The 27,259-nt window shown below is 46.3% G+C and overlaps 1 protein-coding gene across 11 annotated transcripts in view; it reads left to right on the top strand.

Annotated features, from left to right (window-relative positions):
* C15H10orf90 (chromosome 15 C10orf90 homolog) overlaps positions 1-27,259 on the top strand; it is a 375,991-nt gene that overhangs the window by 228,714 nt on the left and 120,018 nt on the right. Inside the window, exon 1 of one of the 11 annotated variants that reach the window (XM_037804317.1) lies at positions 14,157-14,307. The exons of the other annotated variants lie outside the window; for them this stretch is intronic. Coding sequence (XP_037660245.1) covers positions 14,284-14,307 — 24 coding nt within the window. The 5' untranslated portion in view covers positions 14,157-14,283. Of the gene's footprint in view, positions 1-14,156; positions 14,308-27,259 lie in introns of those variants that run through there. 11 annotated transcript variants of the gene reach the window in all.

Consider the following 27,259-nt stretch of genomic DNA (forward strand, 5'->3'; position numbering starts at 1 on the left):
GAAGGAGGTTGTGGGAGCCCCTGGAGGGGTGAGAAAGGAAAGCTTCCTGTCTTTAAATAGTGATCCCATCAGCCTTACTTCTAAAAGAGAAGTCTCTGTGTCCCCAGAGGGACGTCGTGGGTCAGTGGCTGGATCCATTGTGCTCACTGGCTGCATCTTCTATTTGCCTTTATGTTTCCAATCCCAACTCCTTTAAAAGGGGCTGGAGCCAAGCTCAACATTTATTTCCCTCTTGGCAATCACCTGCAGGCAAGTGCATCTATTTAATGGAAGTAGATAAAGCCTGGCCCAAGAGAAAGTGCGAAGGAAAGGGGTGCAAATGGGATTGGAGATTGGTGTCTGTGGAGACACTGCAGGGAAACATAGGGGAAAATGCTTCTGCGATCTGACAAAGATTCTATTGTGGCTGGAATCGGCTTCCTTTTTTTTTTTTTTTTTTTTAATGAGATCATATTAGATTGAAAGACTGAGAGGGAAGCTGTAGTCCAGCCTAATGAAACATAAAAGATATTTATGGACCTCGCCAAAGAATACTGAGGTGGGACACCACTTCTCATAGGAACAGAGGCGTTGTTGTTTGGTTTATTTCTTTTCAGCAAAATATCTTCAGTAAAATTGTACAAAATAGTACCCTTGAGAATGATTTTATAGTAGCTGGAAAAAACCTTTTCCAGGATTTCCCTGAGATAAACTGCAGGAATATCAGTGCATTATTCCCAGGTTTTCAGAAATTCAGTAAGAACCCTATATAGTCTCTAAATTTTCTTAATTAAGTTTAAAGTATCTCCTTTTATTGCTTAAAAATCATTGAGCATTACATTATAGTACCGTGAAATAAAATCACACTAACCGGTTGCAATATATTGACATCTAGGGGTCCATTTAAATACATTTACCTTCTTGCATCTTGCATCCGGGGAAGTTGCAGGAGGAAGGAGGACTGTGTATAAAGTTCACTGTATGCCAGCACCGTGGAAAAATGCACATCACTCTCACTGATTGACACAAACGTTAATGAAGTCCCTGCCCAAGGAGCTTCTAAGTCTGCAGGCATAAAGTATGCTGTGCAGGGGAATTAAAAGAAGAGAGATAATGCAGCATAAACCCAGGTCTGCAATAAAGTAGGAGAAAATGATTAGTGCAGAGCTGTGTGGAGGGAGTATAATACCCGTTCTTGTGGAGAGGTTTTTTGCTTTATTTAATTTTTAAAGAGATATTTCTTTTAGATGCATGCTGTTGCCTCTGGTTCATGAGGATTACAATGAATCATTTAGTACAGCCACTGTACAATGCTCTGGGTCACCAGTTAAAAAGAAGTATCCCTTTCCTTTTTCCTTTTTTTTTTTTTTTTTTTTTTTTTGTAGTGACAGTGACACAGATCTGCTTTCTCCGTGGTTCAGAAGTATTTCAGGAGTTTTAAGTCCCTTTACCTGAACTTGGTTTTCCCATGCAAAGGGGTATTTTAATGGGGAGGCAGTTCTCGAGAACCATATCTATTTCCTGTTTTGAAAGGCAGTGTGTTTATAACACTCAGCATTAGCATAGGTTGGCCTTAAACACCCAACAGGTTGAGCTGTGAGATGAGGCTCCACCCCCCAATCAACTCCCCTCGTTTGTCATTTTCCCAGGACACACCCTTCTCTCTGCTCACTCTGCCCTCTTGTTCTAAGTTTTTATGTTCACACCTTGCCTCTGTCCAAAAAAGTGTTTTTTTGCTGAGATTAGTACTTGGCTTATACCCCCTTGGCTGGCTCTGGGTCTGGCATGTATGGTGATTAGCTGCGCATTGGTCTGTAGCATCCTTTTGGGAAGGGCCAGTTCTCTGTCAGTCCTCTCTGGACTTAGCACAAAGCCTGGCACCGGCTTGGGCTTTACTGGTTAAAGAGACCCCCTCAAGCTCCCTCACATAAAGACAGTTGGTTGTAAGGATTCATGTTGCAATAAAGTAGGCAAGGTTCTCAGGGACCCCAGGAAAAACCACTTTTTTTTTTCCATCAAAGTTAACTCTAAGAATTGATTATCTTGTCACTCCAGAGCCCTAGGGATTCACAAACCTGTCCTTCCCAAAGTGCTTGCCCCTTGAATACTGCTTCCCCAGAAGCCATGCTTTTTCTCATACACCCCTCCCCTGCCTAAACTTGGAGGTAGAGGGGGTGTCCTTGAGCCCCATTCTTCCTCCTGCTTCTCTCTGATTATTTCCCCTCAACCTGCTTGAAAAGCCCTGCTCAGGTGAAGCCCCTGCCAGCTGACTTTACCATGCCCCAGGCCCTGGAGGTTGCACCTGCGCCACCACCACCCCCAGCCATGCCCTCCAATCAGCGTGGCTCCGGCTCCTCATCTCCCTCCCCAGCCCTCCTCCTTCCAGCCTGGCCTCCCTGTTTCTTAACCTCCTGGTTGCCAGCATCCACTTCTTCCTATTCAGGTGTCCACCCCCATGGACTCGCCCTGTCCCCTGCCGTCACCAGGAAGGGTGTCACCTTGGAAATACCCATTCCCAACAGCACCCCTGGACCACCTCCTGCCTTTCCACCTGGTCTGCAAAGTGGCTCCCCTTCCCACCACTCTGCTCCTGCTCCACAAGCCCTCTGAGTCAAACCTGACCTCGTACTGCTCAACACCGGTCCCCCGTCCTGCTTCCCTCGTGGCCCTCCCGGATGGTGCATCATTGAATCACCCTGTGCCAACACCCTCAGCTCCCATGCACCTCTCTCACTGGCTCCAGAGGACCTGGCATCCCTCTTCTCTCTGCAGTGTCCTAGAGGCATCCGTGACTGGCAGGAGTCAGGTCAGGTTCAGATCTCAGACCTCAGGCTGCAGCACTGCCCAGTGAGCCTGCAGTGTGTCTCCAGGAGGCTCACTTCCCACGGCCTGCAGTGACCCTTGGCGACCTTGTCTTCACGCCTCCCACCTCTCTCTCAGCGGTTGTACCGCCCTCCTGTTGCATGGGGCAGTAGAAGCTGTCAGCGGCAAACTCCCTTGTCTTCCCCATCCTGGGCCTTCAAATGTGCCTCTGCCTACCCCCCTCTTTTCCCTCTGCCCTATGGCAGGCAGAATTCTAAGCCTCCTGCCCTGTCATGTACACACGCTGTGTAGTTCCTTCCCCTTGAGTGTGGCAGAACTTGTGAATATGTGTTTAGGCTACTTGACTTTGAGGTCATTAAAAGAGAACTTTTCTGAGTGGGCCTGACCTAATCAGGTGAACCCTTCAAAGGGCCGAGCCCTTTCTGAAGTCAGAGAGATTCGGTGGGAGGGAGATTCTTTGTGCTGGCTTTTAAGATGAATGGAGCCATGAGACAAGGACCTAAGAGCAGCCTCTAAGTGCTGAAAGCATCCCCTGGCCAACAGCCAATAAGAAATGAGGGACCTCAGTCCTACAACCCCACACAGAACTGAACTCCACCAGCCAAGTGAATGAGCTTAGAAGAGGACGCCGAGGTCCAGGTGAGAACCTGACTGACACTGTGATTTCAGCCTCCTGAGACCCTGAGCAGAGAACCAAGTTGATCTTCATCCAAATTTGTGACCTACAGAAGTGTTGTTTTCGGGTGCTACATGTGTGGTAATGTGTTACACGGCCAGGTAAACTAGCACATCCCCTCTTCCGGCAGTGGAGCTCTGCCCCTTCCGTCTAGGAACTAACCCTCCCCTCTGCTGCCGGCCCCACTTCCCCTGCCTCCTTAAGGGTTCTGTCCCTCCTATCATTTCCCCCTCCCCTCCTGTCCCCCCACTTCTTCTCCCCTGGATTATTTCCATCAGCCTGCAAACCTTCCCCTTCTGAAAAGTATCCTTCCTGGGCCACTTGTCCCCCTGGAGATCCCATTCCAGTTCTGTGCTTCCCTCTTAGGCAAACTTCCCAAGGTGTGGGCATACGCCTGGCCCCGGTGGCTCGTGCCCCACTTCTTCTCCACCTGCTCCTGTTGGGGTGCTGCTCTTATCGGGATCTGCAGTGACAGCCCCTCTCTGTCCTGATCTTATTGGACCTTCCACAGCATCGGGCTCAGTGGAGCCGCCCTCTTCCCTGGCATCGAGGCACTGCTCTCTCCAGGCTTCCTCAGTGCAGTGGCCACACCTGTCCAGTCGGCTCTGCTGGTCCATCTCCTTCACCCAGCCCAGGCCTGGACACGCCCTCCCCGTCCTCTCCCGTGGGGCTTGCACTGTCCCCATGGGTGGAAATACCTCCTTGTGCCGAGGTCTCCCCGGTTCACACCCCCGCTCCAGACGGTCCTCTGAGTCATGCCTGCACAGTCACTTGCCCACCCAAGGTCACCTTTGAGTGGGCGACACACATCTCAGTTTGAACACGTTGAATGGAATTGTCTACCTGCTTTCGTCCTGCCCCCAAATCTTCTCCCCAGCTCCCTGACTCAGTAGGGAAACTGAGGAAACTCCCTGCCCACCTGTGCTCCATCACTGGGTCCTGCCCTCTAAGCCCCTCCCCTGAACTGCTCTGGCTACCTCTGCTCTTGTCCACTCTGGCCCATGCTCGGCCCTTCAGCAGGGAAGCTGTTCTTGAAATGCCAACATCTCCAGCCTCACCTGCACCTCTGTCCTGGGCTCACCTGCTCCCTCTCTCTGTGCTGTTTAGGGTCTTTAACCGCACATGGGGCTTCTCGCTTCAAGGTGTTGGCCCTGTGGCTGTCTCCTGCGTGGGCCGCCCTCTCTGGGTAGCCTGGCTCCTTCTCAGGTGTCACTCGGCCCTTCAGAGAGGCCAGCCCTGACCACGCACTCAGCAGGCTGCCCAGGTGTCCTTTATTTCAGCCCCTTGTGTTTCCAATCATGGAGCTTGCTGGAACACCAGTCTCCTCTCTCTTGTCTCCTGATCGTATTTGTCTTGAGGCAAGAACTCAGCCCTCCTTGTTCACTGATGCGTCTCCAGCACTTAGCCCAGTGCCCAGCACAGAGGGGGCTTCCATTAACGTTAGCTGAATAAAATAATAATGAACAATGTCAACTGCTGGGTTGCTGTCTTTCAAGCCCAGGTATTTCATGATCTCTCGAGAACCCCATTAAATAGCTGTTTTGACACAAATGTTTCAAAGGCAAAGAAACCAAATTGGGATGTGTTTAAATAATTTACCCAAGTTCAGACTTGAACCAATGCTAGAGTCAGGATTCAAACCCAGGCAGTGTGGCCTTGGAGCCTGCGTCTCAGACTCCCCCTGCTGCCAGAGGGGTCCACGTGTGGGAGTACGAAGGGAAATTAGTAGTTAATGACTACAAAGTGGTTTGACAGTATAAAGAGCCACATAAAGGGCATTTGATACGAATGTTGAAATGGTTAGGCGATGCAGAGGAGCAGTGTTTATTTTAACAACCGTCCCCTTATTGGTTGGTAATTTGCTTGCATGGTGCAGCATCATGCCCAAAGGATATTTGCTAAATTTCAAAACAACAGGAGGAGGAGGCTGGGGCCAGCGTCTGGAGCTTTTAGAGAGGAATGTGGCCGTGGGGCCACATCAAAGGCTGCTGGGACTCCACCAGCCCTCCTGGATGGAGAGTGCTTGCGCAGGATGCCTTCCTTCTCATCCCTTTGTTTTCTGTTTCCAATTTGTTCAGATGAGAAGTAGCTTTGAAGTGCTTTAAAGTACCCAAGCACAGGGCCTGGGATGGCTGGGTGGTGAAAGGTTTCCCATTTTTCTGGAAAACACGCCAATTTTCCAGATGCTAATAAAGAAGGGAATTTTTAAAGGAGAGCTTGGGGCACCTACAAGTCCCTTGTTTGTAAGGAATAGTGAATAGACAGCAATTGTTTGATGTACAAGTTTGAAAGTTTTAAATCTCCAGTCCAGATTCTTATTTCTAAACTTTTCATTTTAATAATTAATGGGACTATGTAGCTTACATGGTATGACTGTGTGATTGTGAAAGCCTTGTAGCTCACACTCCCTTCATCCAGTGTAAGGACAGGTGTTCTAGTTTGCTAATGCTGCTGGAATGCAAAACACCAGAAATGGATTGGCTTTTATAGAAGGGGGGTTATTTGCTTACACAGTTATAGTCTTAAGGCCATAAAGTGTCCAAGGTAACACATCAGCAATCTGGTACCTTCACTGGAGGATGGCGAATGGTGTCCGGAAAACCTCTGTTAGCTGGGAAAGCACGTGGCCGGTGTCTGCTCCAAAGTTGTGGTTTCAAAATGGCTTTCTCCCAGGATGTTCCTCTCTAGGCTGCAGTTCCTCAAAAATGTCACTTTTAGTTGCACTCGGGAGATATTTGTCCTCTCTCAGCTTCTCCGGAGCAAGAGTCTGCTTTCAACGGCCATCTTCAAACTGTCTCTCATCTGCAGCTCCTGTGCTTTCTTCCAAGTGTCCCTCTTGGCTGTAGCTCCTCTTCAAAATGTCACTCACAGCTGCACTGAGTTCCCTCTGCCTGGCAGCTCATTTATATGGCTCCACTGATCAAGGCCCACCCTGAATGGGTGGGGCCAGGCCTCCATGGAAATATCTAATCAGAGTTATCACCTACAGTTGGGTGGGGTGCATTTCCATAGAAACACTCAAAGAATTCCAATCTAATCAGCACTAAAATGTTTGCCCCACAAGATTGCATCAAAGATAACGGCATTTGGGGGACATAATACATTCAAACCAGCACAATAGGTGAGTAGAAAAATGGGGACAAAAACTAAATGAAGAATGGGTTGGGATGCAGGGAATGGAATGTTTTAGGTATTCTTTTTTAATTTTATTTTTATTTCTTTTGGAATAAGGAAAATTTTCAAAAATTGATTCTGGTGATGAACACACAACTATATATGATGGTACTGTGAATAATTGGTTGTACACTGTGGGTGATTGTAGGGTATATGAATATACCTCAATAAAACTGTATTAAACAAATTAATGGGGTGACTCCAGGAGGCTGGGAGTGAGTGAGGAGCATTCAGCTTCTTGCCGCACACATGGGAGGTAGCGAAAGGGAAGAATAAAGCAAATGGGTGTGCTGGAGTGGACGAGCCACTGGGCCGGCCCCTCTTCCATTAGCTGAGAAGGTTGCTGTGGTTTAAATCAGCCAACTTCTCCAGGCTCAGCGAGGCAGGCCCCTGCTTTCCTGTTGAAGACAAGCACTCTGAGTGTACAGGCCTCAGGCAGACAAGGCTCTCCAGCAATATGTGCCTGGATTTGGTGGCCTTCTGCCTAAGTGACCCTCCTGCCATCTGGCCCCACGGCCAGTCACCTCTTTGCTTTGTGGGAAACCCTGCAGCTTGGAGTCTGGAGCGTTGGCTCTCTCTGAGTTTGATTTCCAATTCTGCCCCTTACTGGCTGTGGACCTGGGCAAAGTCACTTACCCCACTGTAGAGGGGAAGGAGTGATCCCACACCTACCATGTCGAATGGCTCCAAGACTAGATACAATTCTGTTTACGACACCCTTAGCCTGGTGCCTGGACCTCAATGAGAGCTTGATGGTAGCAGCCATCGTGTGCCATTATTATTTTTTTCACGTCTTATCACAGTTTACTACCGACATTTTCTGAGAAGTTGAGGTAGTCACTTTGGGGACCAGTCTCCTTGCGTGACATGTAGGGAGGGGGCCTTCACTCAACAAACACAGGCGGTACACCAATGGCGACCCAGAGATGCAAAATCAAATGGGACTCGGTCTCCAAGCACCTTTCCTACTCAGACAAGTCTGCAACCCCCTTTGAGAGCCAGGCTGTCCTCTCCCTGAAGGTTTGTAGGTTTGAGTGTTGGTTTATGTTTGGCAGGGAAGGAGAACGGCACCCGTGGAATGACTTTGTCCCTGCTGATTCCTTGGCGTGGGCCACCCTTGCTGCCTCTCAGACTTTGACTTTCAGGACCCAGGTCCCAGTCACTCCCTCTAGAAACTCTTGCTCTGCTGACCCAAGTCTGGTGGGATTTTCATCCTTGTTGGGTAAAAGGATGGCTGCAAAGGTCAAATACCAACAAAGGTCTCCGTTTGGAAGGGAGAATCGCTGCCCACACTTTGGTATGTGCTTTCCAGGTTTCTTCTGGGCATGCAGATCTGCAGAGCCTGGCAATTTGCACCCCTTCCCCAGAGCACTTAGAGCAGACAGCTGTCTATCCAAGTGATTCTCCACCAGGGTGATTTGTCCCTCATTTGGCAACATCTGGAGACGTTTTTGGCTGTCACAATAGATGGGGAGGGGGCCTGGTTTGCTACTGGCATCTAGTAGATAGTGGCCAGGGATATTCCTAAACATCCTTCAGTGCACAGGACAATCCCTGCCACAAAGAATGACCTGGCCCAAGATGTCAACAGTGCAGCAGTTGAGAAAACCGCCTCTAATCTCTTCTCCTCTCACTATGTATGTGTCTGGCCCCTGCACGGGACTGTGAGTTACTTGAAGGCAGGGCCTGCATCTGGCTCACCCTTAGTAAGTGGGAGTTGAACGAATGATTGATGAGAATGCATCTGTTCTACTTTGCTAATGCTGCGGAATGCAAAACACCAGAGACGGATTGGCTTTTATAAAAAGGGGGTTTATTTGGCTACACAGTTACAGTCTTAAGGCCATAAAGTGTCCAAGGTAACATATCAGCAATCAGTACCTTCACTGGAGGATGGCCAATGGCATCCGGAAAACCTCTGTTAGCTGGGAAGTCACGTGGCTGGCGTCTGCTCCAAAGTTCTGGTTTCAAAATGGCTTTCTCCCAGGACGTTCCTCTCTAGCAAGCTTGCTCCTCTTCAAAACGTCACTCACAGCTGCACTGAGTTCCTTCTCTTTGAGTCAGCTCATTTATATGGCTCCACTGATCAAGGCCCACCCTGAATGGGTGGGGCCACGCCTCCATGGGAATATCTCATCAGAATCATCTCTCACAGCTGGGTGGGGCACATTCCAAGCAAATCTGATCAGCACCAAAACATCTGCCCCACAAGACTACATCAAAGATAATGGCGTTTGGGGGACACAGTACATTCAAACTGGCACAGCATCTTAGCCTGTAAGGAAACTCCAGCCAACTTCTCTGCCTATGGACCAAGGGGTTTCACTGTGCGGCAGATAAGTGAGGACTTGGGTTCTGTTCCTTGGGAGCTCACAGATTGCTCAGCGTGTGAGCTGGGAGGACACTTTTGCAGCATGGCCACCTTGACCACAACCATCGGTGTGGGCACAGTGGCAGCACCGGTGTGCACACTCTTATGTTAATGATCTCATCTCATCCTCGCAACGACCCTCAAAAAAAAGCAGCTGTGTTTATCCAGGTATAACAGACAGAGAAATGGGCTCTTCTTTTCCACCATCACACAGCCTGTGAGCCTGGGGGCCTTGTGTTTGGCCATTTCTGGCTCCTGGTGAAATCCTGGTAAAGCCGCCCGAGGCAGAGCTCCACCTGTGCTGCCCATATCCACTTTGCTGTGCCTTTGTGGAGACAGCTGCAGCCTCAGGGCTTTTGTGTCACATGTCGGGTGCAGAGTGAGATGTGTGGAAGGCCTGCCGTGGACCTGGGTCTCCTGCATTTGGCCGCACTCTGAATGTTGCAGGATGTGCTTGCTCCGCTGAGCACACAATAGTGCCTGGATGAGTCCAGCGGTGTGCTGGCCAGTCTTTAACAGCCATCAGCTCTCTGGGGGGAGAAAAGGCTTGAGCGGTAGTGGCCACTGTCTGGTATATAAATACTCCCACCATGGCCAATGCCAAGCAATCAACGCCGTGCTACTGAACAAGAGTTGGGAAGAGATATATAACGCTGTCACCAGCCTGTGCTTCAACAGTGCCAGTGTCCTCGGAGGTGATCTGAATCGGACGCCCCGCTCCCTGGGAATCTTGATTTTGCAAAGTCTGAAAATGCGTCGCAAAATGGAGGTGAGCTCTGATGGTTTCCCTGCCCCTGGTGCGGACCCTCAGATGCGTCCTAGAGCTCTGGGCAGCAGGAGTATTGTCCGTAACCACGCAACCGATGCACATCAAAGCGGAAGGTGATGTGAATCTGCAATGGTCCCTGTCCGCAGGGAGGGATGGGGGCCACCGCTGAGCCTTTGCAAGATGCTTTGTGCCCGTTGGAGAGATGGGGCACCTGTGTGTCAGCAAGTTTACCCGGGTTCCCCGGGAGGCACAAGTTGTCATTCCTGGGCTGGGATTTTTCCATCTGGTGTGCCTGGAACTGTTCTGTCCCATGCTAGACGTGGAGACTGAGGGGGCCCTGCGGAAAGAAGGCTCTCATCACCTGGATGGCTGGTAGAGGAGGCTCCACTCCTGGGCCCACCCTTTGGACTAGGGGTGGAAGGAGGCCCCGGGCATCAGTTATGGATGCCAGACCCCACAGCGGCTGGGCCTTTGGGCTTCACTCACACCCTGCCTGGGGTTGGCGGGTGGGGGACACTGGCCGGGCAAATCCACTTGGATCTAGAAAGTGGGCAGATGGTGGCATCAGCATGCACGGTGAGAAGAGGGGCCTTCTTCCCACCCTCCATCAGGGCTTCTCTGGGCTGTGCTCCCAAAAGCCCCAGGTCACCAGCGCTGGCAGAAGCTGCTGGGCCTGCACTGCCCTGGGCAGCCTGTCCAGCTCAGTCAGCACCCGGGCTCCTAGGCTGCCCCGTGTCTCCAGCTCCGTCCCGTGGGCTCACATTGCTGTTTTCTAATTATAGGGACCTTTTGGGTGCAGCATTTACCTCCCTAATTCAGCTCTCAGTGGGGAGCTCTTTCTCACTAAACTTCCAGATTTGCCCTCTCCTTTCTCTCTCCTCTCCTACCTGGAGGGGTTGATGGGTGCCAGCAGGCCCCCAGGGGCCAGGAGCCTGGGGAAGGGGCCTGGCTTTCCCTCCCGGGGCTCAGCCTGCTTTTTGCCTGCTTCCCCGTCTGCCCTCCAGTCTCCTTGGAACGCAGTTTCTCTGAGAGAGTCCCCATGTTTAATTTGCAGCTGCAGTTCCAAGAGACATTTGTCAGTCACATCCGAGTCTCACTCAGGACCTTCTGTTACTCCCCACTGCGCAGAGAGAAAATTTGCTTCTATTTTTTTTCATCCGGGACCACTGAAATTCCAGTCCTGCTGCTTGATTCTGAAAGCAAATTTTAATGAATTCAGCAGAAACTTGTGTAGCAGTGATAAAACGTAATCGCCTACAATTTCACACCCACACTCACCTCTGTTAGCTGCAGAATTCCAGCAAGCTTGCCGTTGTGCAATTTCATCACCATGGAATCACTTGCTCCTGAAGTATTCAAGCCTTGCATTTGCTTGAATGAAATGTGCGGTGAATTTTCATAGTGATCCTAGGAGCAGAAGCAGGCAGTGCTGCTTTAAGATTAATTAGAGGGTGAAGGCGCATACTTCGGAACCAATGGCAGGCTGTGAATTATGTTCTTAGTGCACTTTTCAAAGATTGTTTCTTCCAGAACATCTTGTGGTTTTTCTTCCCGGCCGCTCTGTGCCATGTACCGCACGTGTTGACTCTATCTGTAGTCTGCTCTGAGCACCCCTTTGAGAGGAGCCAGGAGGAGAACCAGTGCTGGGAATGGAAATACTGCCTGGGGTAGGGTCCTGAGTTACCCATGGGAGTTTCGTTCACTGTACCCAGCTCTGCAGGAGGCACTTCATACATGGACTCTTTAGGACCAGTAGTAGTTAATGTCCCAGAACATCATATTGAACTTGAAGAAAATTTGAGCTTGCACCCATTTTTTGAAAACTGATTGGAGTATATGTAGCAGCAGGGTACAGAATGGGGCAACCAGATTCAACCAGCACTTGTGTTTTGCAGGCCTCTGTGCTGGGCTTTTTCCATCAGTTAATGGTTGGGGAAGAAAAAGAAGAAATTGATTTTGAGATATGTGAAAATTATATAAATTTCAATTCGTATATCAATGTCCATAAATACAGTTTTGTTGGAACACAGCCACGCTCATGCATCAACTCATCATCTATGGCTGCTCTCATGCCACACCTGTGGAGTTGAGCAGTTGTGACAGTGACCCACAGAGCCTAAAATATTTGCTTTCTGGCTCTTGGCAGAAAATGTCGGCCAGCCCCTGGTGTAGAAGAATGGGGTGCTTAGGCGAGGACAGCTTTGGTTCCTCGTTCAGCACAAAAGGACTGTCGTGCCGGCATTGCTTACTCAGGTGATGTCCTCAAGATCACTCTGGTCTCCGGTGGCGCTGACAGCCTTCAGGAGATCCGGGAGGAACACAGTAGCAAGGCGGGACAGGCCACGCGACTGTCGGCATCCAGGCGAAGTTTCAGGGCCTCCGACCGTACGCTGAGTGCCTGGCAGTTTATTATTTGCCGTTTATCATCGTGCCTCGAATGTTCAGCAAAGTGAAAAATTGTTTGCCAACGAAGTAAAGTGGAAAATTAATTTCGGTTTTCCTCCTGTTGCAAATAAGTGCAGAAATTAAAATTGAAGGCTCTGATCACTGGTGTGCTTTAGTTTTGGGGGGAGTTTTATCCACTTAAAAATGACTGGCATGAACTGACTAATAAGGGAAAATTTCTCTGTTTTGTGTGGCTTTGTTCAAAGAACAAACTAAAGATTGTTGGGGAAACAATGGAGTGTTTGTTTAGAAGGATGACATTTATTTTTAGGAGCATACCATGTAAATGGCAACATTCAGACTGCCTAAATATATATATACTGGCTGTTATAAGGAGAAATAAACGAGGCCTAGAACTTGAAAAATCCAAATATGACTCAGTTCTTCAAAGTGTCTTGTGTCACATTGTTTACAAACTATAAATAATTTTATACTACATTTCCTCCCCAATTTTTGGTGGTCTAATTTCAGTAGAATTCCCACCAGGTATTTTGAGCATGATCAGGAACTATTAGTAAATTCTAGGAAAAATATTCCTGACTTGTTTACTCAAGGAAACTAACCCTGGATTAAGCTATTCTGTAAAACATCCTGACTTTGCAAGTTGATGTCACATGAGAACATGTTAAGTCTTCTTGGTTGTTTTTTCAAGCCATGGGGCAGCTGCTTCGATACTGCAGAGGTGATCCAATTGCTCTCAGGCCACTTCCCCCAGCACTGGCCCAGGAGGGACAGTTGCAAGAAACTCTGGGACAGAGGCGGAAGGAGGTGGAAGGGGATCATGAAATGACGGAAATGGACCAGCAGTTATGCTAAGGTCTGTGGCTCTTTCTAACCGCCTTTGGTTCTGCTCTCAGTGACACTGTTGTGTGGCATTGGCAGTGGCATGACACAAGCACAGGACTTGCTCTTGTTGACTGAGAGGTGACAGATGAGAGTGAAGGTCATTGACAAACGCTCTTGTGGGTTTCACCACTGCAGAATGGATGCTAATAATAATGGCGCATCAGGAAAAGTCAGAAAACCTTTATGCTTTACTTTAAAAAGTCAAGAAAGCAAATAATCAGGGGCGATAGTCAAAATATTTAACAACTATAGGGCATAGGCACTGACCTATGCAAGTGAATATGGCTATAAATAACCAGTCCAGGAAATATTGGCCAAGCATCGGCTAGTGCATAGTTTTAGAAAAAATTTCTATATAAATTGCTAAATAGGATTATGTCTGGCTCAAAGGGATGAACGTCAGTTAGACAGAAAATCCACATGTTCAGAATATCACATTTCCCAATAATTCAGGAGTGAGGTGATTGTACTTTCATGAACTGTAATGCATGTGGCCATAGATTATCAGTGACCTGACGTTGCTCATCAAGCAATCATCCAAGACCTGCCAGGTGGGTGCTGAGCTGGTCCTGGGGAACATCACCTTACCCATAAAGGGTTATTTGTTCTCACCCTGGGAGAGAAAAACCACTGCCCAGGAACCCAGTCCTACAGCTAACAGTGTGTAGTCGGCGTGTTGTGCTCAGCTAGAGTTCCACAAGCTTGCTCATAAATTGAATTTCATTTTCAGAACCGGGATGAAATGAAGAAATAATTTCACATACTGTACATGTATTGAAATTATATCAAAATAAGCAATGAAGGAAAATTTCTCTTGGTAATATAATTTCAAGGATCATTTCATGAGTTTGCAGCTAGAAAAGCAGCTGAAAATGTCTAGGTTTGATAACCACACAGAGAAACTGTTGATCTTATATTCTGAGCATGAAAGGAGAAGATGGTGTCTCTCATTCCCTTGGGGTGCCTCTCCTCCTCTCCTTGCTTCTTACATTTTAATACCTCTTTGGTGTCCGGTGTTGGTTTTGCAATCGTCTGCATCACAAGTTAAATATCATATCTTTTTTTATGGTAGAGGACCTGAAAAATTATCATGGACCCAGAACTCAGCCAGCAGACATTTTGGCTCAGACGTTGGCGTAACCTGACTGAGTGCTGAGCAACCAGCTGGTTTTGATCATATCAGCAAGGGGAGATTCATTTATGATCTGTTGCAGGCTGAACCAGGTATTTTTCACCAGTTTTGGTTAAAGCGAGAATGACTCACTTCACAAACGTACAGGCATTGACCAAAATTGTATAAATTCACAGAAATGTTATGGCAGGTTAACATGCGAAATTGGCTCCGGCGTACACAGAGTAGCATCTCTGAGGAATATATCCACTGCCCTCTGTTTCTAAGGAGAGTGACTTCCTTGCGTGGGCTAACTGTTAGGTGGGGAGTAGAACTTGATGACGATTTCACTCTCATGGACCCAAGTGTGAATTTGAAGGGTGTGATTAGCTTATTTTAAACAGCGTGTGTGATGAGATATGTCAACGAATGTGCCAACCTTGTCCTGTTCTTTTTCTGTTCGGGAGCCGATCCTTGGATGCTGCTGTAGTTGGTTTTATTTCCCATTCCTACTCCTTCCATCCCCAAAGCTTAATCTGTTTACGCCATAAACATTCAAGGTTAACTCAAAGTCAAGATGTGTATTAGAAAAGAATGAAATGCCGATGTGTCAGATGGGACCAAATGCATCGCCGCCCCAACCTTCCTTATTTAATTTCCTCATTCTAAGATGGTGCCCTCTGACAATATACAGGTGGCACATCTTGGGGGGAGTAGCTTTTTCGTATGGAACCACAATGAGATCTTCTTCGCTGAATAAAGGGATTTTCAGGGGAGATTTTCCAGTATTTAAAAAGACTCTTGTGGAAGGTGAGTGCTATGAAAATTAAAGTTTGCAGCACGTCGGTCTTGGGGTCTCCAGGTTATTAGAAGCGTCTGATAATCAGCTGTCCTCCTTCACTTGTTTCCATGCCTGTTTCAATGTGGGTTGATTGTGTTGCATGTTTTCCTGAACGTTTCACTAGGTATAGTCAGCAGGAGTAGTCATTTGAAATAAATGTGTCTTTCAGTTTCATATACATTTTCTGAGACCCAAGGGAAAGCTTTAGTTTAGAAAGTGTTTTATCACCCCTGAAGCATTTCTAGGGAAAATTGGAAACAGAGGATGGGGTTGGGGCGAAACTACCGTGAGAGTGATATTAACAGTAATGATATATCACTAACTTTTTGGAGTGATTACTATGTATCCTGCACTGTGCTGAGTGGATTTTTAATACTACTTTTATTGGGGTACACTGTGGGTTGAACTGTGTCCCCTCGAAAGATATGTGGAAATAACTGGTGAATGTGATGTTATTTGACCTCGGGTCTTTGCAGATGTAATTGAATTAAATGAGGTCATATTGGATTTGAGTGGATCCTAAATCCCAGTGACTGGTGTCCTTATAAGGAGAGGGAGAGTTGGAGACAGACAGACAGACAGACACATGTAGGGAAGAAGGCCACGGGAAGATGGAGGCAGAGACTGGGATGATGTGTCTACAAGCCAAGGAGTGCCAAGGGCTGCTGGGAGCTGCCAGACGCTAGGAGGGGGCACAGAACCGTTTCTCCCTCAGCGCCTCCAGAAGGAGCCCACCCTGCCAACACCTTGATTGAGCGGTTTTGGCCCCCTGGATTGCAGGAAAATAAATTTCTGTTGTTTTCAGCCACCCATTTGGTGGTCCTTTGTAATGGAAGCCCCAGGAAACTATAGAGATTACAACATGCAGACAGCAGAGAACAGTGATTTTAGGTGTGCAGTTTGATACCTTTTTTACGTACCTCTATGTCCCTAGAACCACCACCCAATCGAGATAGGGAATATTTTCACAAATTCAGAAGGCTCTTTCATGCCCCCTCCTCATCCCAAATTGCCTCTGCCAGCTGTCTCACCAAGGTACCCTATTGCAATAGATTACTTTTGCCCATTGAACTTGATGTAAATGGAATCATAAAACATGTACTTTGACGTCTGACTTCTTTTGCTTGAAATTATGTCTGAGTACATGTCCTGTGTGTCAATAATTTGTTCTTTTTTTGCTGTTGCATAGTATTCCAGGGTTTGAACACATTGCTGTTTATCTGTTATACTGTTGGTGGCATTTGGGTGTTTCCAGTGTTTGACTGTTATGAACAAAGCTGCTACAAACATTCGAGTAGTTATCTTTTGTGGGTATGTTCTTCCATTTCTCCTGGGTATTTACCTGGAGGTAGAATGGCTGCAGCACAGGGTGTGTGTAGGATGTTTAGCTTTGTGGATAAGACTCAATAGTTTTCCAAAGTGGCTGCATCAGTTCCCTTCCTGCTAGCTTGTGGTTGCTCTACATCCTCTCTAAAACTTGGTAATTGTCAAATTTTATAATGTTAGCTCTTCTACTAAGTTTTCTTAATTTAGCTGTTCTGATGACTGATGGTGTTGAGCACCTTTTCATATGGTTATCGGACAAGGGACGTTCTTCTTCATGAAGTGTCTTTTCAAGCCCTTTGCCCAGTTTTTAACATTGTGTTTTCTTTTACTTCTTTGTATATTCAAGATACAGGTACATATATTGCATGTATCTCTTCTCTATCTTTGGCTTGACTTTTCATTCTCTTAATGGTGTCTTTTGATGAATATAAGTTCTTGATTTTGCTGAAGTCCAATCTATTCGTCTTTTCTTGGAGTGTCAGAAATTTTTTGTACCCTTTTGAAGAAATCTTTGCCTACCCCAAAATCATGAAGATACTCTCCTGTGTTTCCTTGTAGAAGGGTTATAATTTGATCTTTCTTACTTAGGTCTAGGGTTTACCTGGAGTTGACTTGGGCTCCCACAGGCCATGGCTAGCTGGGAGGACTAGAAGTGCCTTTTCACTGCTTACCACGTGGCCTCCATGACACTGAGGAGGGGGTGCGGTGGGGTGTGTGGCCTTGTTACCACGGTTCTGTGGTGAATGTCCTGAATCTCCGGTAGACCTGTGGTGACACCAACCCCATGGGGAAGCAGAGTGGTACCTCTTTACTGTTGGGTGGTTGGGGTGGGGGGGTACGTCCAGGCTCCCCAGGTGGTCTCCCTTGGCTCGGCGGGGCTGAGCTGCATCACCAGCTGAGATAAAAGTCCTGCCCCCCAGTCGGCCTTCTCTGACAGCCCCTGGGTGGTGGAGTTGGAACAACTCCTTAGAGCCCCACAAGGCTCCCCACTGGCCTTGCTGGCATGGTTGGAGGTGGGGCCGCAGATTTTTCTGTGGTATTTGGCTGGTTGTTGTTTAAAAGACTTCTGCTTAGTTTCATCTTTCCTGGTATTTGGCTAGGGAGAATAGGCTGGCGGGGCTGTGTGCTTCTTTTTCTCTCTGTGCCCATTGCTGTTTCTGATTTGCTCACTTCTTCAGCTCCAAGTCTGGGACGTATGAGGTAAGAAGAAAACTCAGGGAACTCATTGCATATTCCTCAGTCCTGGGGTCCCTAGCCAGACTTCCTTCCTCTTTCCTCCTTTTGGAGTCTTTTCATGTTTGTTTTATGTATAATGTCTTGGATTCTTACTTGTACTTAGTAGGAATAAGGAAAAGCCCATCTGCTCCATCTTTTCTGAAGAAGCCATGATGGTTTGAAGCCCACTGGAGCTATTGTGATTTGTGTGTATGTTTTTAAAAACATGTCTTAAGTCTCTGTTTTCTTCTCTATTTTTTCTTTGTTAAATAAACTTTTTATTAAAGTGTACATTCACATGAAAAAGAACTGAAACCAAAGATGCACAACTTGATGAATTTTCACTAAGTGAACCCACCCGTACAATACTGGCTCCAGTTCACCGGGCAGACACTGGCAACCCCGGAGCCCTGTGTGCCCCTCCCAGTCACACCCTCCACAAGGGAAACCACCATCCTGACTTGCAACACCTCAACTTGGATTTTATGTTACATTCAGCAATAAAATATATGATTAAAAAAACACAATTAACTGGGAGATGATAAGGGAAGGGCATCCTATGTTGATGGTGTGAAAACAAGAGACATGCCCAGAAAAGTTCTGCACACTGAGGGGCCTCATATTGACCCTTCAGGAATTCCAATAGAAGGGCTTGCCAGAAAGGGTGAAAGGAGAGAGCGTGCTGTGTAAGTATTTTAAGAGCTGTCTGCCTCCAAGCCTCTCCGCCATCTGGGGATCACAGGCAATGGACAGGGTCAAGGCTGAAATAGTCATAGCATATTGGCAAAAATAAGTGAATAAACTTGACAAATTCTTTACCAGTGACCAAAAAAAAAAAAAAAATAAAGGAGGCTTTTGTAGTACAGGTATCTGGGTGTGTAGACCACGAGGCCTCCCTTAGCTAGTGAAGTCACAAGAAGGTCAGGATATTGGAAAACCATCCACGACTCGCATGCTTTATACACGAAATAGTCATTTACAGGAGATATCTACCATGTTCAATTTCACCTCATGCCCCACAGGATTCCAGGGGGCAGAGACCTGGCTCTGAGTGAGAGGGCAGTCAGAGGAGAGCTGGGTGTGTGTAAAGAGATGGGTAGACAGACACCAGTGAGGCATTAGGAGTGGCCTGGGGGTGACGGTGCATCATTCACCCTCCTGTAGAGGATGACACGTGCCCCATATTTTACATAACAGAGTCACCACTGATCTCTTCTAAACATTATCGTAGTCTTTAAAAACCACATGGCCCACACCGGATGGGAGGATCTAGCCCGGGAATTGACTTCAGCAAGTGTCACCCTGCCAGGAGTGACTAAGAAGGAGGGAAAGACACTAGAATTCTCCAGATCATCAGAGGCCCTTGGCCCTTTCGGTGGTGCGCATGGTGGGACCGACAGGGCCGGGTGCTGCGGAAGGAGTGCTTTTCCAAGGAATTCTCCCAGGCTGTAAATTCTGTGATTATTCACTCACTCAAGAAAAATCAATTCTGTTTCAGCACTGCCTGATGGCTCTGTAGTTTCTTTCCCCCTAATTCCATCATTCTTTATATCCACTTAAGGTGATTTTTCTAGAATTTTAAAAGGTCCACAGACAAGGATGAGAAACCAAATGTTACAGATTCCTTTGATTCTTTGAATGAAAAGAAAAGCAAAACTCTCACGTGTGTTGTCTTGGTGGAGATTGCTTCTTCTGAGGGATGTGTGTCACATGAGGTCTGCAGGTGCTTTGATGATGTGCCCTCATGGGCGTGGTCCCTGAGCACTTGTTTGTGGGAGGGGGGAGGAGGCCCAATACCTGGATCAGGTGATTGACAGACTTTGGAAGGGAAGACACTGCACACCCAATGATGGGCTTTGCAGGATCCCAAGATCATTGCAGATTGTTTTCCAGTGACATCCACTACCTTGATTTGTGAGCCTCCTCATATGCACAGTTTCAAACCTACAAGGGCAAGTGTGTGTAGCAGATGTCAAAAACTGGTGGCCTTTGGGCCAGGTTCACCCAAGAAATGTTTTGTTGGACCCAAAGAATGTTGTGTTCTTTTTGTTGTTGTTGTTTACCTTGAATTGGTTGACAATATTAAAATATTGGAAAGTTTCGTGTAAAACTTTGTGAATATAGCTTTTCTTAAAGTTTAGGTCTGACAATACCAAGACCCTGTATCTTGAATTGAGTGGCTCTCATCCTGGGAGAGGAGGCACTGGCCCCCCAGCTTGCCCCAGCCCCATCCAGCCCGCTTTCCTCATTTATGGCCCTGCTTGGCTTATCGTGTGACCCTGGTAAACAGATGAGGTTAGATGACAGCCTTTGGTCTGTGTCAGCCTCCGGTATAGAATCAGAATCTGCTGATAAGCAGCCTCCACTTGGACTGAGTGGAGCTGGGGAGGGGCCATCTCTGGGATCAGCCCAGCTTCTGGGCACCCCCTCTGTATGTGACAGTACCCCGTACTAGGTCTGCTATAACCCACATCACATTGGATTATACACAAATGGTCCGCAATTATCCACCTCCCCTTCCAGAATGTCAGCCCCTTGAGTGCCTAATAACATCCCACATTCACTGCATGCTTAAGATATGTCGGGCTTAGTGCTAAGTGCTTTAGCTGAATGAACTCAGTGTGTGCTCTTGATATCCCTCTGAGGTAGGGGTGTTTAGCAAACCTGCTGTCGGATGAGAGAAGGGAGGTGGAGATATGCTTGGTTATTCTTCAACAGGAAGACCTGACAAGTTTGAATAGTTATAAATTTGTTGAAGTGTGTCTAAGCGGCATAGCACTTGAGTGATTTAAATTTTATTACAACCACTTTCTGGAACTACATAGTTTACTTTATAGTGTAAATAATATAAATTTTTACTGCTGTACAGAGTTGTTTGCACAAATCACATACATGTTCTTAATGGGCGATTTAAGGGAGGTTCAAAGACAATTAGAGAAGAATTGGTTCTTCAGTTTCTTCTTGGAGGCTGTCAACAAAACCAACAACACCTATTAGCCAGATTTGCATTTTTTATTTTCTTTCTTTCATTTTAGCAAACAGAGCACCAGTGAACATATATATTTCTCTTGAGGCACATGTAGAGTTAAATCTTATAAGTGAAACTGATGAGTCACAAGGTACGTGCTTTTAAAATTTTAATACATACTGCCAATTTCTCTCCCAAAAATGCTCTTCAAGTTTACATTTGAGCCAATAGCATGGAGGAGCACCTTCTCCCCACACCCCAACATGGGGTTCTTATAGATGTGTATGGGTGAGGGAGGGTGTTTGTGCTTGCCAAACTAAGGGAAAGAAAAGGCATCCTGTTTTTAAAGATGGAGGTGAAATTAACAATTTTAAAGTGAACCGTCCAGTCACATTTGCTACGTTCCCCATGCTGTGCATCCACCACCTCTCTCGAGTCCCAGAACATTAACACCCCAAAAGAAAGCCCCATGCCATTAAGCAGCTGCAACCTATTATGCCCTTCTCCCAGCCTCTGCTTTCTGTTTCTGTGGATTTACCTATTCTGAATATTTCATACAAATAGGACCATACAACACGTGACCTTCTGTATCTGGCTTCTTTCACGGGGCATGATGTTTTTGAAGTTCATCCACATTGTAGCATATATCAATACTTCATTCTTTTTTATGACTGAATAATATTCCATTGCATGGGTAGACCAGTCTGATGAGCGTTTGGGTTGTTTTCTCTTCTTGGCTATTGTGAATAGTGCTGCTATGAGCATTTGTGTACAAGTATTTGTTTGAGTACCTGTCCTCAGTTCTTTGGGGTGTATTCATAGGAGTAGAATTACTGGGTCACATGGTATATACCCAGGAGTAGAATTGCTTGGTATAAGGTAATTCTATTTTTAACTTTCTGAGGCACCACCAAACTGTTTTCCACAGTGGCTGCACCATTTTACATTCCCACTGACAATACACATGGGCTCCAATTTCTCCACATCCTTGCCAAAATTTGTTATTTTACATTTTTTAAAAATTGTTGCCATCATAGTGGATTAGGAGTGTTATCTCATTGTGGGCTTGATTTGCATTTCCCTAATGACGAACAATGTTGAACATCTTTTCCTGTCCTTGTTGGCCATTTGTGTATCTTCTTTGGAGAAATGTCTATTCAAGTCATTTACCCATTTTTAAACTGGGGTCATTGTCTTTCTGTTGTTGAATTGTAAGAGTTCTTTATATATTCTGGACACTAGAGAGAGATATATATAGAGAGTATCTTATCAGATATATGCTTTACAACTATTTTCTCCCATTCTGTAGGGTTTCTTTTACTTTCTTGGTAATATCCTTTGAGGCACAAGGTATCTCATTGTTTTAATTTAGATTTTTCCAATTACTAAAGAGATCTGGCATATTTTTAATGCATTTTTTTTTGTATTTATTTTTCCATGTCATCATGTTTAAATTATTTACTTATTTTTCTAAAGTGTTTTCTTCCAATGCAATTATAGGAGTTCCTTTTACAGCCTGGATATTAATCATTTTAATATTTTCTTCAGTCGGTTGCTTGTCTTTTAATTTTGTATGTAGTAACACTTGTCATATAAAAGTTATTCCTTATTTTATAGTCCAATTGTTCATCTATTATGGCCTCTGGATACTTTGACTTCTAATATCATATAAAGTATTCTACTATTTCTTTTTTCAAATGACCGCCTTTATTTGTGGGGAGGAGGGATTGGAAGGGGGGGGGGTCTCACTGCCGCACAGCTGCAGTCAACTGGGTGCTTATCGTGAAAGGAAAAAATAAAATGCAGCAAAGCAGAAGGAGGGAACTGGCTTAAGGAGAGGAGAACCTGCTGCAGAGCAGAAGGCTTTCTGCACCATTGTGCTGGATAAAGAAAAGGAAGGGTTGGTCTGCATTGAATCTCTCTGTTCAGCTTCAACATTGTGCCACTGAAACCAACCTGGTCCCAGCTGCCCGTCTCTGTGCCTTCCTCATTGACTTCCACAAAGGACAGGGACAGATCTCCCTGGACAATATTCCACAAAAGTCAGCCTCATCTTCATCAGATTCCCAAACTGCAGAGAACAGACTCTGTGTTGGAGTTTCCTTCTAATTTAAATCCGGGAAGGAAGATTTCCAACTGCCCATTACACTTGCTTTTGTCCAGTCACTGAGTTTTTCATCGATAAGCTTCTTTTCCATCAGTTGCCATTGGGAAGCAGAATGACCATGCTCAGCTCCCCTCCCACGGGGGGCAGCTCCGGGACCTGGGTGTGCCCCTCTCCCGCAGAGGACACGTGAAATCGAAGCAGCTGACAGGTCATCTGCACTGGCTCATTCTTGTTCTTGCTAACCTTAAAAGGCTCTTCTTCTGCGTATTTTCCATCAAACTGCTTAAACCACTTTCCTTTGAAGTACACAGCATTGATGAGGAGTTTTGTCAATGAATTAATTGAATTGGCAGGGAATACCTCTAAAATTTTGTCTCTGGTGTTTTCTGCAAGCTGTGTATTGATATGTTGCCTGGATGCCTCTGCAGCCTCAGCAAAGGGTAGCTCCCAAATCAGCCTGGTGAAAGGCCTGGCGGGGTTCTTTAAAGTCGGAGCAGAAATCATCAGTGTTCTCTCCAAAGGGCCTGTTGGTTATCCTAAGCAGGTGCACAGATGCCAGTTTGTTAAATTCTGTGAGAAGGGGTGAAAAACCCTGATGAATGTCCTCACCTCTTTTTAAAGAAAACACTTTGAACATCTGCGCAGTGTCATTTCCTTTTGCCCCCAGGAAGAGCATGCAAGGGCAGAGGAGATATGGGAGAAAAATGTAGTGTGTGCAGGGTTTTCTCCACATGGTTTCTTTAAAAGACAGAACTGAGGAGCCATTTGCTTCAGAGGAAGCATCCACGGTGCAGGGTCCTCGGGGCTGCAGGGTCCCCAGGAGATAGGGAAGCAGATGAAACGAGAGCATGGGCCCCACCTTGGCTCCTTCCCCCTGACTCTCACAGCTGTCTGTCTCTCTCCTGCCCTCTCCCAGGCCACCAGGGCCTCCCGGGGCACGTGGCCCAGGCCCTGTACCTCTCCACTCCCGGCCGGTCCCTCTCCTCTTCTGCTGTTTGTAAAAATTCTACTTTTTTATGTTTATACTTTTAATCCATTTGAAATTAAGTTTTGCATATGGTTTTAAATATGGACCATAGCATTATTTTATCCCCAAAGGATTTGCCAATTTTATATGCTGTACTATTCCCTTTGATTTGAAATGCCCCTTTCATACACTAAAATTCCCAGATGTACATGGATATTTTACTCTCTGTTTTACTCCATTGATCTATCCATCTCTTCCTGGGCTGAGACCACACTGTTTTAATAAATACAGCTATAGAGTAAATTTCAATATATAGTATGGCAAAATCCCACTCTCATTTGTTATTAAAATTTTCTTGGTTATCCTGATGTGTTCATTTTGATGGAATATGGAATTTATAAATTAATTTTGGCAAAACTGACTTATTACAATTTGACTTTCTTCATCTGGAAACATGTCATGCCTCCCCATTAATTTAGTTTCATTTCCTCTAGTATCATTTTGTGTTTTTCTTGATAAAAGTCTTGCATGTTTCTTATTAGTTGTATTCCTGGGTGTTTGGTTTTTTTTAATTTTGTTGCCATTGTTAATATTTTTCTCCTGTTATTTTTGAATTGATTAATACTGCTCTTTATGAAAGTTATTGATTCTGGCAGGTTGCTTTTGATTCTGGTTAAATAATTGAACTCTCCTAGTAGTTCCAATAGGTTGTACAACCCCTTGGGTTTACAAGTAGTCATGTCATCTGCAAATGATGACAATTTTGTCACTTACGTTCCAACATTAGGCCTCTTTCTTTTTCTTACTGTATTGGCAGCACCCACAGTGATTTTAGGAATGCTTGCTTCATTCCCAGCTTCTAAAGTTTCAATTATTTGGCATTTCATGGTTTGTCACAATAATTCTCATTGTTTATGTGAAATTGCAAAAAATCCATAAGTGATGTAATGTGTTTAAAAACTACATGTTAAGAAAATTTAATTTCAAAACTTTTCCAAATATGTTGGTCTGAGAAAATTTCCCCTTTTTATAAAAATCACAGAATAAGAATTATATTTCTTTTGCTTCACTTTTACATTTTTCCCAGTTGGCTGAAGGTCTGTGTGAATAGAAGAATCGCTAAAACGTATTTGTGTGGTCTCACCTTTTAAGGAACATACTAGATCTAGATGGAGTGCTTCCTTGATATGAAAACCCCGTCCCCTCTAATAAACTGTTATTGCAGAGTCTCCCATGAAAAACAGTAAAGAATTCTCCCACACACACCTCTCTGTGCTTGCTTTTCTAAACTCAGTGACCTTGTCTGCAGTATAAATTCACCTCCACCTGCCTATAATACTTTTAGCTTCTCTCTGCTGTGGAACAGAATAACCCGATTGTGGGTTCTGGACTCCATTCACAGTAATTGTGCTTTTCCTGTTAAGTGCGCTAATCCAAACTGCAGGAGGGCTGCTGAGTGTTCCAGATGTGAAGACACTCCCTAAACGGGTGGGCAGCTCTCCCCATGTTGTCCTGCTCAGCGCTGGGGCTGTCACAGCTGCCTCCGGGCTCTTTCTCCCCGTGGCCCCAGCACCGCTGAGATTTAACCAACTTCAAAGCTAATTCCGCTCCGGGCTCAGCTCTCTCTTGCAGAAGCCATTTGCGCGTCAGACAAGGCCAGGTCCCGGCCTCAGCTCAGCTGCAGCGGCCTCCTCCCAACACGTTAAACATTTCATCGCCCCTCGGCTCCCGGGGTTTCCCTTGCCTGTTTAGCATCGCTGTTGGTGACTTTGGGAGGAAACCCCTCTCTGGGGGATGAGGGGGTTTCCCTGTCAGGCTGTAGGATTTCTTGAGCATCCAGAGAACTCTTTAGACACAAAAATTTAAAAGTCTGTGAAGCCAAGCTGTAGGGGAACTTGAAAACTGGTGTGGTATCCAAGGAGGAAAACCACACTCTCGTGTCACCTCCACGGCTCTGGTAGGACAGCAGGGAGGAGAGAAAGAGACGCTCCCCCGCAGCGCGCTTTGCTTTGACGGCTGCACACGATGACTATCATTGAAGATGTTCAGTTCTCACAAGGGCCAGGTAACCAGCAGCAGTTTTGGGGGCCAGGTTGCTAGGCGACATCTTTCTCATTTCCTGGAAAGGGCAGGAGCACCAAGAGTTTTCTCCCCCTTGTTTGAACGTCTCTGTTTAGATGAAGGCTGCATTTAGAGAATTGATGACAATTTAGAACTTCCCTTTCGGGGGGGAAATACATATGTAATCAGTTGACAAAATTTAAACATGAAGGCCTCCTGATAGAAGAGACACGGTTGGGTATTTTTTGTATTGAATCGTGTGAGGCTATCAGGGAAATTTGACTCTGTGTCCTTAGCGGATGAAGTGGAAGTTAAGGATCCACAGACTGCCAAGGTTGGGGTGATATGCAACCTTGCTCCTTCTTTACTTTCAAATTTCAAATGCTGGTGATAAAAAAAGCAATTACCTGTTATCTTTTGTTGGAAAAGAAGATAAGCAGCAAATGCACGTCCATTCCTCTTTATTTCCACATTGCAGTGTTTGTTTAATCGTAGACGGTCCTAGTCCAGCTCCGGAAGAGTTGGTGAGGAAGTGGTTAACTTGCCAGTGCCAGCCCGTGGACTCTTCATGTTTCATGTGAAACACAAATGCCGCCTGATGCAGCCATCCCGAGCCTCCCTGCCTCCCCAGGCTGCTCGCCGCGAGATTTGCAGGGCTGCCTTCCGATGGTGGACGTTTTTATCAGGCTCTGGCAGGGCTGTGCAAGAATTCAAGGGCAATTTTGCTGCAGAAAGCCAAGTAGAACTTTTCTCACTGATTCATGGTAGACGGTCTCGGTGTTTAGCCTGCAGGGATGAATTCTTTTATATCCCCAAGACAAATGTGCCTTGGTGGGAAAGCGTTGGTTTTGGAGTCGGGGAAATCTGCCTTCAAATCTCTGCCTCTTTGGGCAGGTGCTTCATTGCTCTGAGCTTTGCGCCTTTCTCGTCTTTAAAACTAGGGACCACTGCTGGCTACTATGGTGGTTGTGGGGTCTGAATGAGATGGGTTATGATGAGCCAGCACATGGTGTGGACGCCAGGAAGGTGGAGGTGGTTGTCACCGTTTCCTGAAGCTTGAGCACAACCAAGACCAGGGGCTGAGGCTGTGAGCGTGCAGGGGGAGAGTCGTAGGTGTTCTTGCAAGACAGGGAGATCTGTGTCCCATCCCACCCTACCTCCCAGCGCCCTCACCCCAGTGGCCCCTCGACCAAGTTCAAAGTTGGAGGACATTCTGCATCCAACAGTGGAACTGACTGTTCCAGACTGGGGACCTGATTCCTGAAATCAAACCGATGAGGCCCCCGGATTCCCAGAGCAGTGCATCACTGCAGATGCCGCTTCCAGAAGCCTCTTGATATGCAATTTGCCCTCTCTCCTAGCTAAGTCCCTCTTGTAGCTCTGATGGCTGTACCTTTGTTCCACAACAGAAGGGAAAAACAGGTGCAAATCAAGATTCTTCTCCACTTGTCACCTAACAACGGCCTCTGTAGTGTCTCAGATTCTTCTCGGAGAAGAGAAACAACTGGCGGGGATTTGAGAGATCACACCTAACGTGAGCCTTAGCTGTTGAGCCTAGAAGTTCAAGGGCAGCTTTGCTT

Source organism: Choloepus didactylus, chromosome 15 (assembly GCF_015220235.1).
Source record: "Choloepus didactylus isolate mChoDid1 chromosome 15, mChoDid1.pri, whole genome shotgun sequence".
NCBI lineage: Eukaryota > Metazoa > Chordata > Mammalia > Pilosa > Megalonychidae > Choloepus > Choloepus didactylus.